This window comes from Nicotiana tomentosiformis, chromosome 6 (assembly GCF_000390325.3).
Source record: "Nicotiana tomentosiformis chromosome 6, ASM39032v3, whole genome shotgun sequence".
In the NCBI taxonomy this organism is placed as follows: domain Eukaryota; kingdom Viridiplantae; phylum Streptophyta; class Magnoliopsida; order Solanales; family Solanaceae; genus Nicotiana; species Nicotiana tomentosiformis.
The window spans coordinates 148,190,456-148,203,810 of record NC_090817.1 but is presented as its reverse complement, the minus strand read 5'-3'; the positions used below and the strand labels follow the sequence as shown (position 1 = coordinate 148,203,810).

Here is a 13,355-nt window from a genome sequence, read left to right as displayed (position 1 = left end):
ATTTTTCGATCAGATAATGGTCACGGATTTTTTAATACCCTCTGCTCTAATCTTTTCAAAACTAAGGGGATCATTCATCATAGTAGTTATGTCCACACTCCACAATAAAATGGTGTTGTTGAAAGGAAACACATACATATCCTAGAGGTAGGAAGAGCCTTAAGATTTCAGGCTAACATACCCTTGAGGTTCTGGGGGGATTGCATTCTTGTTGCCACCTATATTATTAATAGACTATCAAGTGTTGTCTTATATGCAAAATCACCTTATGAGATCTTTCATGGTAAACCCCCTATTTTTTTTCACATCAGAACTCTAGGATGCCTCTGCTATGCCACAAAACCAGATTTTTATGACAAATTCACTCCTAAATCTATCCCTGGTGTCTTTATGGCTTATGCTACTACTCAGAAGGGGTATAAAATCTATGACACTAAAGCTAACAAGTTCATAGTTAGCAGGGATGTTATCTTTCACGAGAATGTCTATCCCTTCAAAGTAAATTTCTTGCTACTCCTGATTCATCTTCTACTTCTTCTCCTTGTTTTCCCAGTTCTGATCCTCTACCATATGACATTCTCTCCCTTCCTACTGATCGTGCTCCATCTATTAGTTAACCTACTCCATCTCCTAATCCTATTTCCTCTCCTTCTTCCGTTGTTCCACTTGGTCCATCTGATCCTCCTACTGATTCTTTGCTGCCTAGAAAATCTGGTAGAACACTTAAGCCTTCTATTTGGCTGACTGATTACATTCACCTTCCTTTACCTTCAACTTCTACTTCTTGCCTTTACCCTATTCATCACTTTGCTTACTACTCTCATCTTCATGTTCATTTTCAATCCTTACTTGCTTCTTTCTCAGCTGATATTGAACCTACTTCTTACTCTCAAGACATTAAAGATGATAGATGGATTAAGGCTATGAACCTTGAGATTGAAGCCTTTAAACAAAATCATACTTGGGATGTAGTTGATTTACCACCTGGAAAGATCCCCATAGGTTGCAAATGGGTCTACAAAATCAAGTATAATATTGATGGCTCTGTGGAAAGGTTCAAAGCTAGATTAGTTGCTAAGAGTTACACACAACAAGAAGACATTGATTTCCATGATACCTTTTCTCTTGTGGCCAAGATGACCATAATAAGAACTGTTATAGCCATTGTTGCCCTCAGGCATTGGTATGTGTATCAAATGGATGTCCATAATGCTTTTCTGAATAGTGATCTTGCTGAGAAAGTTTACATGACTCTTCCTCAGGGACTTGGTAGTCATGGGGAGTATAAGGTGTGCAGACTACTCAAATCTTTATATGGTTTGAAACAGGCTTCTAGACAGTGGAATGTGAAGCTGACACATGCCTTGTTATCCTCTGGTTTTCAGCAGAGCAGACATGATTATTCCTTGTTCACTAAGACTACTAACAATAAGTTTGTGCTTATTCTTGTCTATGTAGATGACTTGCTTGTCACATGTAATGACTTGAAAGAGATACATCAAGCTAAAAGTGACCTATATAAAAGCTTCAAATTGAAAGATCTTGGAGAGCTTAGATACTTTCTGGGAATGGAATTTACCAAGTCTGAAGAAGGCATCCTAATGTCTTAGTTGTCTTAGAGGAAGTATGCTCTAGAGATGATATCAGAAGCAGGACTATCAGGTTCAAATCCTAAGGACACCCCTGTAGAACAAAACCTGAAGTTAACGAGTACAAAATATGATGAGTATGTGCAGAGAACTATTGCTGATGAGCCATTGAAGGACAAAAACAACTTTCAGAGACTCATTGGCAAGTTATTATACTTGACCATCATTAGGCCAGACATTGCATATGCAGTGCAATGCCTAAGTCAATTCATGCATGCACCAAAGACATCTCACTAATCTCATGGAAAGCTAAGAAATAAAGCACCATATCCAGGAGTTCAGCTGAAGCAGAATATAGAAGCATGGCACACAATGTAGCTGAGCTAACATGGCTGAATGGGCTGATGAAAGAGCTAGGAGTGAATGTCAAGATGCCCATGGATTTGTACTGTGACAACAAAGCTGCTATGTAGATTGCAGCAAATCCCATATACCATGAGAGAACAAAACATATTGACATTGATTGTCATTTCATCAGAGAAAAAATACAAGAAGGGTTGATAAGGGACTGCACACATAGCCACTCAGGAGCAACCACCTGATATTTTAACAAAGGCATTGGGGCATCGTCAACATGCAGTTCTAGTGTCCAAGTTGGGAATGAAAAATATTTTCCATTCTCAACTTGAGGGGGAGTGTAGAGATAAGTAGTTAATGTTGTTGTACAGTTAGCTATTTAAGGTGTATTCTTCTAGATAGTTTGTATGATTAGTTAGCACATGTGTATATGCAACTATTAGTTAGTGTGATACATTAGTCTACATATACTCATTTTTTGTACATATTCGATTATTACATTGAATGTGAATTCCCATTTCTTTCTCTAGAACCTTCTTCGCCGTTACTCACCAGAACTTCTTCCCTAATAGCTCAGAACTCTGTAATGACAGTTCTAGGGCTGGTTTTAACATTGATTTACAATGCGATTTGAGTTGACGAACACCTCTCAGATTGTTTGTTACCTCAACAAACTTAATATGCATGTAAATCGCATTTCACGTATGCATTTTGATTTTTTTTTGGAATTCTCACAAAATTACACATTAATGAAATTTTCCAACCAAAGTTGCAAATTTCAGGGAAAAGATCAATAATGCGAATATTCTTCTAATTTTTAACCTCATTTGTCAAGCGCGGATATAAATATTTGTCAATTAAAATATACTATTATTTGTATTGATTTTTTCGTAAATATGTATAGAAAATTATATTAAATTCAAAACCTTTATTATTAATGAGTAGTATTAAATTAGTCTCTAGCGTTCATTTCTGATCTTAAATGCTCTTATCTCTTATCCAGAGCCCTTCTCTTAAATTGGTTGTCAAGTTCTAATTTCACAAGTTATTAATAAATTATTCACTACTACTAATTATTGAAATTGGACATGATAAGGTGGAGTTTAGGATATGAATAATAATGGTGTTAAATTCAACAAATGAGTAATAAATAGGTGATCTTGATGACCTAATTGTTCATTTGGTCACAATTAGTAATATCTATGAACCACTTTTTTGTCCTAAAAACTATTTTCGGTTCTGATAATTCTTTTGTCAATAAGAGTATTTCAATTCCTACAAAACTATACTTCTTCAAAATAGTGCGGAAAAAAAGTTCTCATATATTTATTATTCTCACGAGAGGACTTATTCTTTGAATTTACTCTTAAAAAATTCTCATTTGTTTTTCATCATTTTTGTATATTAAAAAATTATATACGTAATCGTCTCGTTTATTTTAGAGAACACATATAATAACTAAGATATCACAATTCAAGCTGAAGCAACAACTTCAATTAATCGAATTTCTTTATCCTTATTTAGAAAAGAAATCTCGTTATCACATTTTGCTAAAGATCTTTCTTTTTTGGGGATATAAATCAGAAACACGGGAGTGTTTATATTTTCAGGTTTTTATACTTAAGTTTACAAACGATAAAGTATAAAAAATATACTTTTGTTCTTTTTTTATTTCCTTTTAACGAAATAATAATACTCCATTCTTTTGACTTGATTAGACTTTTCCATTTTCCCTAATTTGGTTTTCTTATTTCCCATTTCCCAAACAATACCCAAAAATTCTTCAATCTTCTCTATCCAAAATCCAAAAGCAAAAAAATGGGTGGCCGTTAAAACAGCTACCTACTATTGTGTTGTTACTGCGATACCCGCCCGCATTTTCCCGCCATCACTTGTTCACGTCTCCAAATGGCTTGCCGATTGCTCTCAATCTCGAGCTGTTGCTGTCTTCGCCTTTCACAACTTGTTGTTAGTAGCCAAAGACCAATTACACGTAAACATACTTGCAATTTTAGTCAAATTATGATATACCCAAACATTAATCAATGTCGTCCATTTTCTAGAGGAGCAATATTCGTCTTGCTTTCAAATGCCCAAAGCAATGGAGAATACGGTAGCTCTGAGCAGTTAATTGAAGATCTTAGGGTTCCCCAACAATGGCTTGAACCCTCCAAAGCCCTCGAGGTAATTAACACATGTCTTTTCCCAATTACTCTTTTAATATAAATCAGTTTTGTGAGGGTGTATCAGAAAAATAATTAGCTTAATTGGTACTCCTAGAAGGGATTTGATGACCTGAGGTTTGCTTGCACTTTGTCTTTGCAGTTACAAACTAAGAGAACCTTCTTTGTGAATTACCTATTAAGAAGTCAGTTAAATATCCTGGGAGTGTTGAAAGATCTTAACTTTGAGTTGTGGTGGGTCTGATCAAGCAGTTCATGCATAAAGAGTGAATGCTTACTTCAGTACTACCAATCTAATTTTAAGAATATTTGTGTCAATTGAAGTTCTCTTGGAATTTAAATTCCTTTGAATTGGTAATAAATTTAGAAATAACTAAAGAATATAGAAGAGTAAAACTTTCTACTTAATTCTTTGTGATTGTTTTGTGATCCTGGACATTGCTGGGATCAATGATAGTTACCTTATGTGGCCATTGTGTTAAGAGGGTCTGGCTAGAAACGATCATATATTGGCGCATAGTTTTCTTGGTAGTCCTCTACTTCGTCATCAAACTCCGAATGGCATGGTATATTAAAGACCAAATAGTTAATAGGCCAAGTGTTATACAAATAATGGTAGTCTTTTATCAAGTAACACATTATGAAATTTGAGAACTATGACCTGACTCATCTTCCGTAAGTCGTTAAGTTGTGTCTGTGTATCATCCTCTGCTGTGTCTATGCCAAGTGTTTTCTGAAAATTCAATCTTTTTGCCTTCTTGATTGTGTTTAGCAAGTTCTCTTCGGAACAATTTTTATATTCTAATTACAATCACTACAAGTGTTCCGCAAAAGTTAAATCAATTTAGAGAGATCTCTTCAAGATATGTATTGAGAGGCTCTAAAGTGCACGGAATGGTAGTTGAGGCATTGCCATTCAGCAAAATGAAACTGCTAGTATCGTATTTGTTTTACATCTGATTAAGGATAATCATTGCTGAGAAGGACGACACGATTTGCAACTCAACTGTAAAAGTCTTGCACTCTGACATGAAACAATTAGTGATCGCTTTTGATGCTCTCAGTTACCTTTATCCATTACCCCAGGGTGAATTGTCATATTAGGATCTTTTCTACATATAAGCTCTGCTAATTAGTTTGAACGTATTTCAATAGAAATAGCAATTTAATATGTGGCATCATTATCGGGTTTAAACTCCTATGTGCTTTGTAGGATAAGGTATCTGCGGGAACCTGTCTCTTCTACTTACTGCATGTTGACTATTTTCAAGTGGTGATTTGCAGTACACTCTTTGAGTAGATGAGCCAAGATGAGATTTGAACAAGATATGCTTAAAATTCCTCTCAAGATTGTTTTTTGTGTGCATGTTATCTATAGTTTTTGTCTTTAATATATATCTTAGCTGATTTTCGCCGAGACCATTTGCAAGATGGGTAGGAATTTCCTTCCCTTCACATGCTATAAGGTGTCCTTAAATTGAGTTCCATTTTTATTCCCTTTCTAATAATGATCTGGCAAGTTTTATTTAATCGGAAAATATGTATGTTGAATGCTTTAAGATGCCATTTTAGTTAGTTTTACGCGTCGAACTTAAGTTGTGGATATTGTCCAATACTGTATAGCTTGAGGTAGTCCATCTGAGAATGACTTGCTATCATCACGTTGTTGCATACATCTTGCAAAATCTTGATGTTGGCTGGTGGCAATGTGATCCTTTCTAATCCCATTGAAGAAAAAGGGAAAGAATTGGTGCACTTTCCTATTGATACGAATTTTGCATGGTGCTCAGGAGCCTTTCTTCTGCATCTGCATCTGCATCTGCACGTGTTTTGAAATTCATAATTCTAGATATGAGGTCAACTTCTTTACGTCTGCTTACTTTTTTTAGCGGCGTCTACCTTATCAATTAGAAATAATGCAGAGGTTTCTGATCTGCATATTGTCCCACTCTACCCCCTCTCTTTTCTCTATTGGAATACATGGCTCAAGAACTTGTGGCATTTACACAGGAATCTGAATGGTTGAGAACTGCTCTTAACAAGTGGTTGGATGATGAATATTGTCCAGAGGAAACAAATGTTGAGATTAGCAAAGTTGCTGCGAATTCATTTTACAGATCATTGTTGGAGAATAAAACTGACATAGGTGAGATACTGTTAAAGATGGCTGGAGATTTGGAATCCATATCTTATCAAGAAAGCTTTCATGGAGCATTCTCATCAGCAAATGCAGCAGTGAGTCTCATAATCCAACGGCTTGAACAAAACTAATCATTTGGCCTCAGTAAAAAGTTTGGAACTCTCAGCTTCCTACCAAAAACGCCTTAATTTTTTTTGACTTGCACTTTAGAATTATCCCTTAATAGTAGTACATTAAGATTTCACCAATAAGGTTAGAAAGGCCATTATTGTAAAGAAAAAAAGAAGGTTAGAAAGGCCTATGGCTTAATAACTTCAGTTAGTCAGCTTTTATTATGGTATATGGAGTTGCTGGAGAAATATGTATTTGCCAGATACCTTCAATTTGCAGTTGAGTTTTAGAATGTATGTATTAAACAATGGTCTATGCAAACTGCTAAGTTGTGTTGGTCATCTCAAAACATTTTTTTATTTTATTTCTTGTGAGTATACATTTTTCCAGTAGAGAAAAGTGAACATATTGTGATGCTGATTGAAGGATTAAACTGAGCGCATACTTAAGAATATTTTTTCCCCCTCATTGGAATAACAAAGGGCCAAATGGTCAAGTTGGTTGAAGAAAAAGTAGAGCTTTTATTTCGTTGTGGCTAAAGCTGCTGGTCGAACCCGTAACTAAAACTCCAGCTTCAATCTGAAATCAGATTATGGGTAAGAAATGTTGTTTTCACCTTTCTAATAAAAATTACTATCAAATATTGACAATTTTAGCAGTTGTCACGATCAATTAGTTATGTGATGAATCAGGCCCTCAAAACCTCCCACAGAATCAAGGGTGGGGAAGGTCACTTTCCATATTTGTTTTAGCATCTTTTGTTTTCATCTACTGTACTATGAGGTTGATGAAAAAGAAGTAAAAACAATTGGTCCACGAGAACCAAATTTCGAAAAAATATCGACTTGGGCACAACAATATATATTTGGTACATTTCATTTGAAATATTACCTTGGACTGATAATTTGCTGGTGTATTTTTGAGGTAGCCATAAATGTTTTGCCTTTTTATATTGGCCATGGCCCATGAATAGTAGACAGGCCAATGAATGATGATAGAGAAATTGCTTATATGAAATGTAGTTGTCCGTTTTGTGTAATTACTATACGTTGGTCTTCAATGAAAATTTCTATTGATGATGTACCGTGTTTTCTACATTAATTTTATTTTTTAATGAGTGATTGTTATTAAAAATAATATTAAAAGCATATGAATTAAACTCGATATATCGGGGATTTTGGGATTTCTTGATCAAGTGGTGAACAATTGGCCAACTTAATATAACAAGATTTAACCAATCTGTTACAACTCGTTTTCCAAAATGTGACAGAAGAAATGATACCAAGATATTTTTTGACGTCAAAATGATTGAATAGCATAGATGTAATGTAATGCGATGTTGAGTCACGTGGACTGATTTTATTGGTTGTCTACAATCTCTAAAAAAGCAATAATTGATGGAAGGGCTTAGAAGGGTGTGCCTAGAAATAATTATAGGGGAGAATGATATTGCAGTCTGAGTTGACATTTAATTGTCTGTCTGGCTATTTAATATGACCCAGGTTTCATATATACTCTATCTCTACGTATTTTTTCAAGGTAGTTTCTTATTACTACACAGTTGCATTTTTAGAATTTATATTAAATGGGTGTGAAATATTCTATCACATAATCAAGATTTGAGTACGATTGGAACATTGTGTTTGTCACATAGACTAGATTTATTTGTCTGGATGATTGAACTGTACCATCTGCAATTATTTTGTAGGAGCATATTTGATTGCTCATAATAAGTACTTCATTTAAAATCATTCAATTACATAAATAGCAAATCAAGAACAATGAATGTGGGTACATATGTTCTATCGCGAAAAAAGCACACTACATTGGATAAAATTCAAATGATACAATATTAGTATGACCTCTGCATTAAGATGACAATTGACATGTACAAATCCAGAGATATTTCAGGTAAGACCATACAATTTTAATTTTCATGGTACACTCACATGTGTGCCTTTGTCACGAGGACTTGCTGTCTAGTTAATTATGTTAAGCACGTAATTATATTTTGCTAGAAAATGATACAGTCATACTTTTCTATAATAATATTTCACTATTAAATTAGGTTTTTTCGGAACTAATTTTCATGTTATGTTATAATATATGCTTTCTATAACAACACTTCGCTATAACATCCAAAAATATTCGAAACAAACGAGACTTTTATAGAGAGGTTTGATAGTAAAATATACTAGAATCCAGCGGAGTAGATAATATTATTTTTTTCTGCAGAAAACGGTTATCAAGTAACCAGGGTTTTCGTCGAGCGTTCAACTAAATAAAGTCGCAAAAATAAGTCTTTAAAAAATGTGCTGCTTATAATAATCTTCCCACCTAAAAGGGAGCTTTTATTTAAATACTATTTGCAGTAAACAAAAGGTTAAAACGACAAAAGATAAAAGGAAATCACGATTGATACGACACATAAACATCAATTCTGCCGAACAACATGGAGTTATTCTCTGAAAACATGTGTTTAACTAGAAAAATAAGTACTATAGTTGAGCAGTAGCTAGGAGGTAGGTGACGGCAGCCTCCCTCCCTCTCATCTATCTTTTTCTCTTTTTGAAATTATTGAAAATATAATCTTATTTTTCTAAAAATATTATTCTGTTTCTCCTTAAATTTCAGTAAAAATTTACATTTTTCTCCCTCACAAATCTTGGACAAAAATAATAGTTAATTAGATGGCTTCAAGTACAAGTTGAAGAAAAATGTGACCTGTTATTTTTTTTTAATTGAAGGACATATGAATACATTGAGCTATTTTTTGGTAGAGGGTTATAAGGAGGTTTGCGACTAGTGGCGAGGCTAAGAATTTTTTCATGGTTATTCAAATTTAAAAGAAGTGAAAAAAAAATCTCGACAAATGGTGTTCAATATGTGTTATATACCTCTAAAACGTAATATTTTACCTATATAAACAATATAATTTTTCGATAAATGGTGGTCAACTGACCACCCTTGTGACCATGTGGCTTCGCCAATATTTGCGACTTTCAACTTAAATTATATATATTTAAGTAAGAAGTTTAAAATAAAAATATATAGTAAAATCACACAGATGTATAGTAAAATTATATATTTGATTTATTGGAAAAGTAGGAGGCTAATAACCACAAACTATTATACTAGTGGACTCCAAAATTGTCGGCCATTCAATTTGCCAAACCAATATTATCTTAATTTTTACTAAAAGGGAAAAGAGCAAAATATACCCCTCTACTTTCATATATTGTCTATATTTAACCTCCGTTATACTATCGGGTCAAATTTATCCCTACAATCAGTAAAATTTTAAAAATACCCCTTGATCTGTTAAGTAATCCAAAATCTCCCAAATTCTTTTTATTTAAATCACTTGTTCTTCTTGGTCCACTATTTTTGAAATAATTGGCATTTACATGCCTTTTGAATTAGAGAAAAATATATATTAAATAATACAACCGAATAAACAAAGTATAGTAAATTAAAAATTTTAAATTAGGTACCTTTTCTAAATTCTAAAAGTATTTAAAATATCCCAATTTTAATGAATTCGTTGCACAAAATGTATGGAGACTTTGCAAGTATTAGTAATTGAAGTTGAAGTTTCTCGGAGGCTTTACATTGTCTAATTCAACTTTGCTTTAATTAAACGCCTACACATTTTGCACTCTTAAGTCAGTCGTTCGAACTTTATACTAACCAGGCAATGACAAAATATATTTGAATATACATGTACATACATGATGATCAGTTGCATATACTACACAATAAATACAACAACAAGAACAACAACAACCCAGTATAATTCCACTAGTGGGGTTTGGGGAGGGTAGTGTGTACGCAGACCTTACCCCTACCATGAGGTAGAGAGGCTGTTTCCAATAGACCCTCGGCATCCTTCCCTCCAAGAACTCCCCACCTTGCTCTTGGGGTGACTCGAACTCACAACCTCTTGGTTGGAAGAGGGGGTTGCTTACCATCAGAGCAACCCCTCTTGTCAAAGCAAATACTAGGTGAAGTCAAGAACCGTTAAATAGATAAATAGATCCACTAAATTCTACGGTGTGTATATGATTGAAAAATAAATAAAATTTTAAACCAATTTTATTTATTACAAAGAGAGAAATTGGTGCATTGATAATAATAAAAAATTATGAATAATTTGTATAGTCTAGTAACTTTAGCATTTATATCAATAGTAATTTTTAAAATTAAAATAGTGGACCAAGAAGAACAATAAGTGATTTAAATAAAAGAAATTTGGAAGATTTTGAATTACTTAACAGATCAAGAAGTATTTTTAAAAGTCTACTGATTGTAGGAGTAGATTTGGTTCGATAGTATAACGGTAGGGGTAAATTTGAGCCGATAATATAATGGAGGTTAAATACAGACAAATATATAAAAATAGAGGGGTATATTTAGCCTTTTTTTTCTTTAAAATTTTTTGAAAGTTGCCAGAGAATATTCAAAAATATTACTACTGGACTGCTGGTTGAGGTAAAGCACGTGGATGAACGAATCAGATGTACAGAATTAAATATTACTGCATAGTTTTTGTGCAGATGTGATAATGTTTTTTAACATAGCCACCAAACTCACTTGTTTGGTGGTATAGTCTTTATTTTTCACTAGCGCTGTCCGATTACCTTTAAAAATAAAAAACTTAGTTAAGAAAAATGATACGTGCTAATAGCCAAATTTGGCCAAGCTATTCCGCAACTCAAAAGTATTTTTTTCCTCGATTTGAGGTGTTTTACCAAGTTTGTTTTTGGGAGAAAAAAAGTATTTTTGGCTGGAGGCAGAAAAAAATAACTTATCCCCATAAGTAAAAGTAGAAGTAGTTTTAAATGTTCTTCTTACCAAAAATAACCTTAGCAAAATATTATATATATCAAGATAACCTTATTTAGTTTAAGCGATGAAGTAATATATAATGAATTTTGAGATAAGCTTTCATATTCATTGAATAAATAATAAAGTATAATTTTTTTTATATTTTACTTAAATAAAATAAAAAGACTTAATTATTATATTTAATAATAAATATTTATGATTATTTATCGACTTATATAATATTAACTATTAAGCAAATTTTCATGTCCTTATTCGTAATCTGACATTTAAAAATACTTTTTGAAAAGTTTGGCCAAACACAAGTTGTTGTTTAAATGTGATTTTCAAATTAATTAGTCAAACATAAATTATTTTTTTTCAAAATTACTTTTCTGAAAAATACTTTTAAAAAAAAAACTTTTCGAAATAAATTTTGGCACAAGGGCTATAAGTATTATATAGTATAAAATTTACTATTCTTGTATTATGGCAGTTTAGGTGTCTTTGTTCTCATGTAACTCTTTTTCTATAGGCTGCCTATAATTTGAATCAGAAATAACAATAATTACCATGCCTCAGATTCCAATATCCTTGTTGTTATTGATTATAGGAATCCTTAATTTTTTTATTTTTTTTATTTATGTAAGTTCAACTCATGTCATCATCTTGTAATTTGAATTTCAAGTTGCTTTATAATTTCTATCTTATATTGTGAGAAAGTTTATAAATTAAAAAAAAAATTACTTGAACTTCTATTGGTATCTCCTTAACTAGTGACATACACGTTTTAGAGCATTTATTTCGATAACTTGAGTTTTACGCTAGCGTTTGGATATAGATTTGATTGAAGCTTGAAAAAAGAATTTTTGAAGTTGCGTTTGGACATGCATTTTATTTGAAGAATAGTTGAAGTTTTGTGAGTGAAAGAAAAAATTTCACCATAAAACTACCCTAAACTAGTTTTTGAGAATTTGAATTTTTTTGATTTTTTCCCCTCCAAAACATGATAATATTTTATAAACAAATAATATTATTCAAAAAAAAAAAAGCCAAAATCTATGGCCAAACGCTATATCTCTTAGTTTCAACTTTTCAACAAAAATTCTACATCTTTTTTTTTATTCAAACTCGTATAAAGGAGAAAGATTACAGTAGATCGATGACCATAGTAAAAATAATATAGGCCAAATATATATATAAAACCTTTAAGTTGGCATCAATTTTTATTTTTGGCATTCTATCTTAGCCTTATTTCATTTTGGCACTTCAATCTCATTTAATATGTTTCATAAAAAGATGACTTGTCACATTGGGTGAGTTTCCTCACCTGGTAGGCGTGTGAGGCTCTTTTTAAATGCCCAACCTCCTTCCCCCGTTATTTCTTTCATCTACATTCTCAAAATAATTCCTTGGTTGCTTTCGATCTCCATCTCGAGAAAGTTTTGAAGCTTCGTCGTATTTTAGTTCCTTGATTTCGTTAGTTTTTTCTTGATTTATTAAAATCCATATCTTCATCTGAAGCTTGAAGTTCCAGGCTTCAACAATGTTGGTGATATCTCTAGTGGGTTCAACATTGTCGTAGTTCAATTTGTGGAATAAGCTAGTGTTAAGTCTTGTATGCCTTTTATTATGTACCTTTTGTTGTACATGTTTTGGAAGAAATTAAGTTGGTTTTAGGTACCAATTGTGTTTAACTGCAATTAGTGGTTTCATCACCTAGTTACGACCAGGGATTTTGGGAATGAGATTAAGGTAGACGAGTTTAGAGTAAATTTTATGGGTGATGAGTCAACTTTGTGTTCATTACACAAAAGTCACTTTTCTTCTTTTTGTTACGTAAAAATCATTCAACTTTGTGTTCATTACCCAAAAGTCATTTTTTTTCTTTTGTTACACAAAAATTATTTTACTTTACTCTATTTATCACAAAAGTCACCTTGGCCAGATTTTATAATACATTTACTTGAAAAGTCCATTATGTCGTTGACATTAATCCTCTCATTTATGTAATACCTTTTATATTATAGACTATACAATACTATATTTTTACCTAGGTATTTACTTATAATTAAAATAATTTTAAATTATTTTATTTATTATTTTTATAATATATCCATACATTTAATTTTTTCATGGCACTCAATTTAC

General features: G+C 32.5%; 1 protein-coding gene across 1 annotated transcript; it reads left to right on the top strand.

Moving 5' to 3' along the window:
- The first annotated feature begins 3,665 nt into the window (after positions 1-3,665).
- Positions 3,666-6,721, top strand: LOC104085454 (uncharacterized). The gene is made up of 2 exons (XM_009589485.4): positions 3,666-4,130; positions 6,140-6,721. The coding sequence occupies exons 1-2, from the start codon at positions 3,855-3,857 to the stop codon at positions 6,398-6,400; spliced, it is 537 nt and encodes a 178-aa protein (XP_009587780.1). The 5' UTR covers positions 3,666-3,854; the 3' UTR covers positions 6,401-6,721.
- Positions 6,722-13,355: the final 6,634 nt, after the last annotated feature.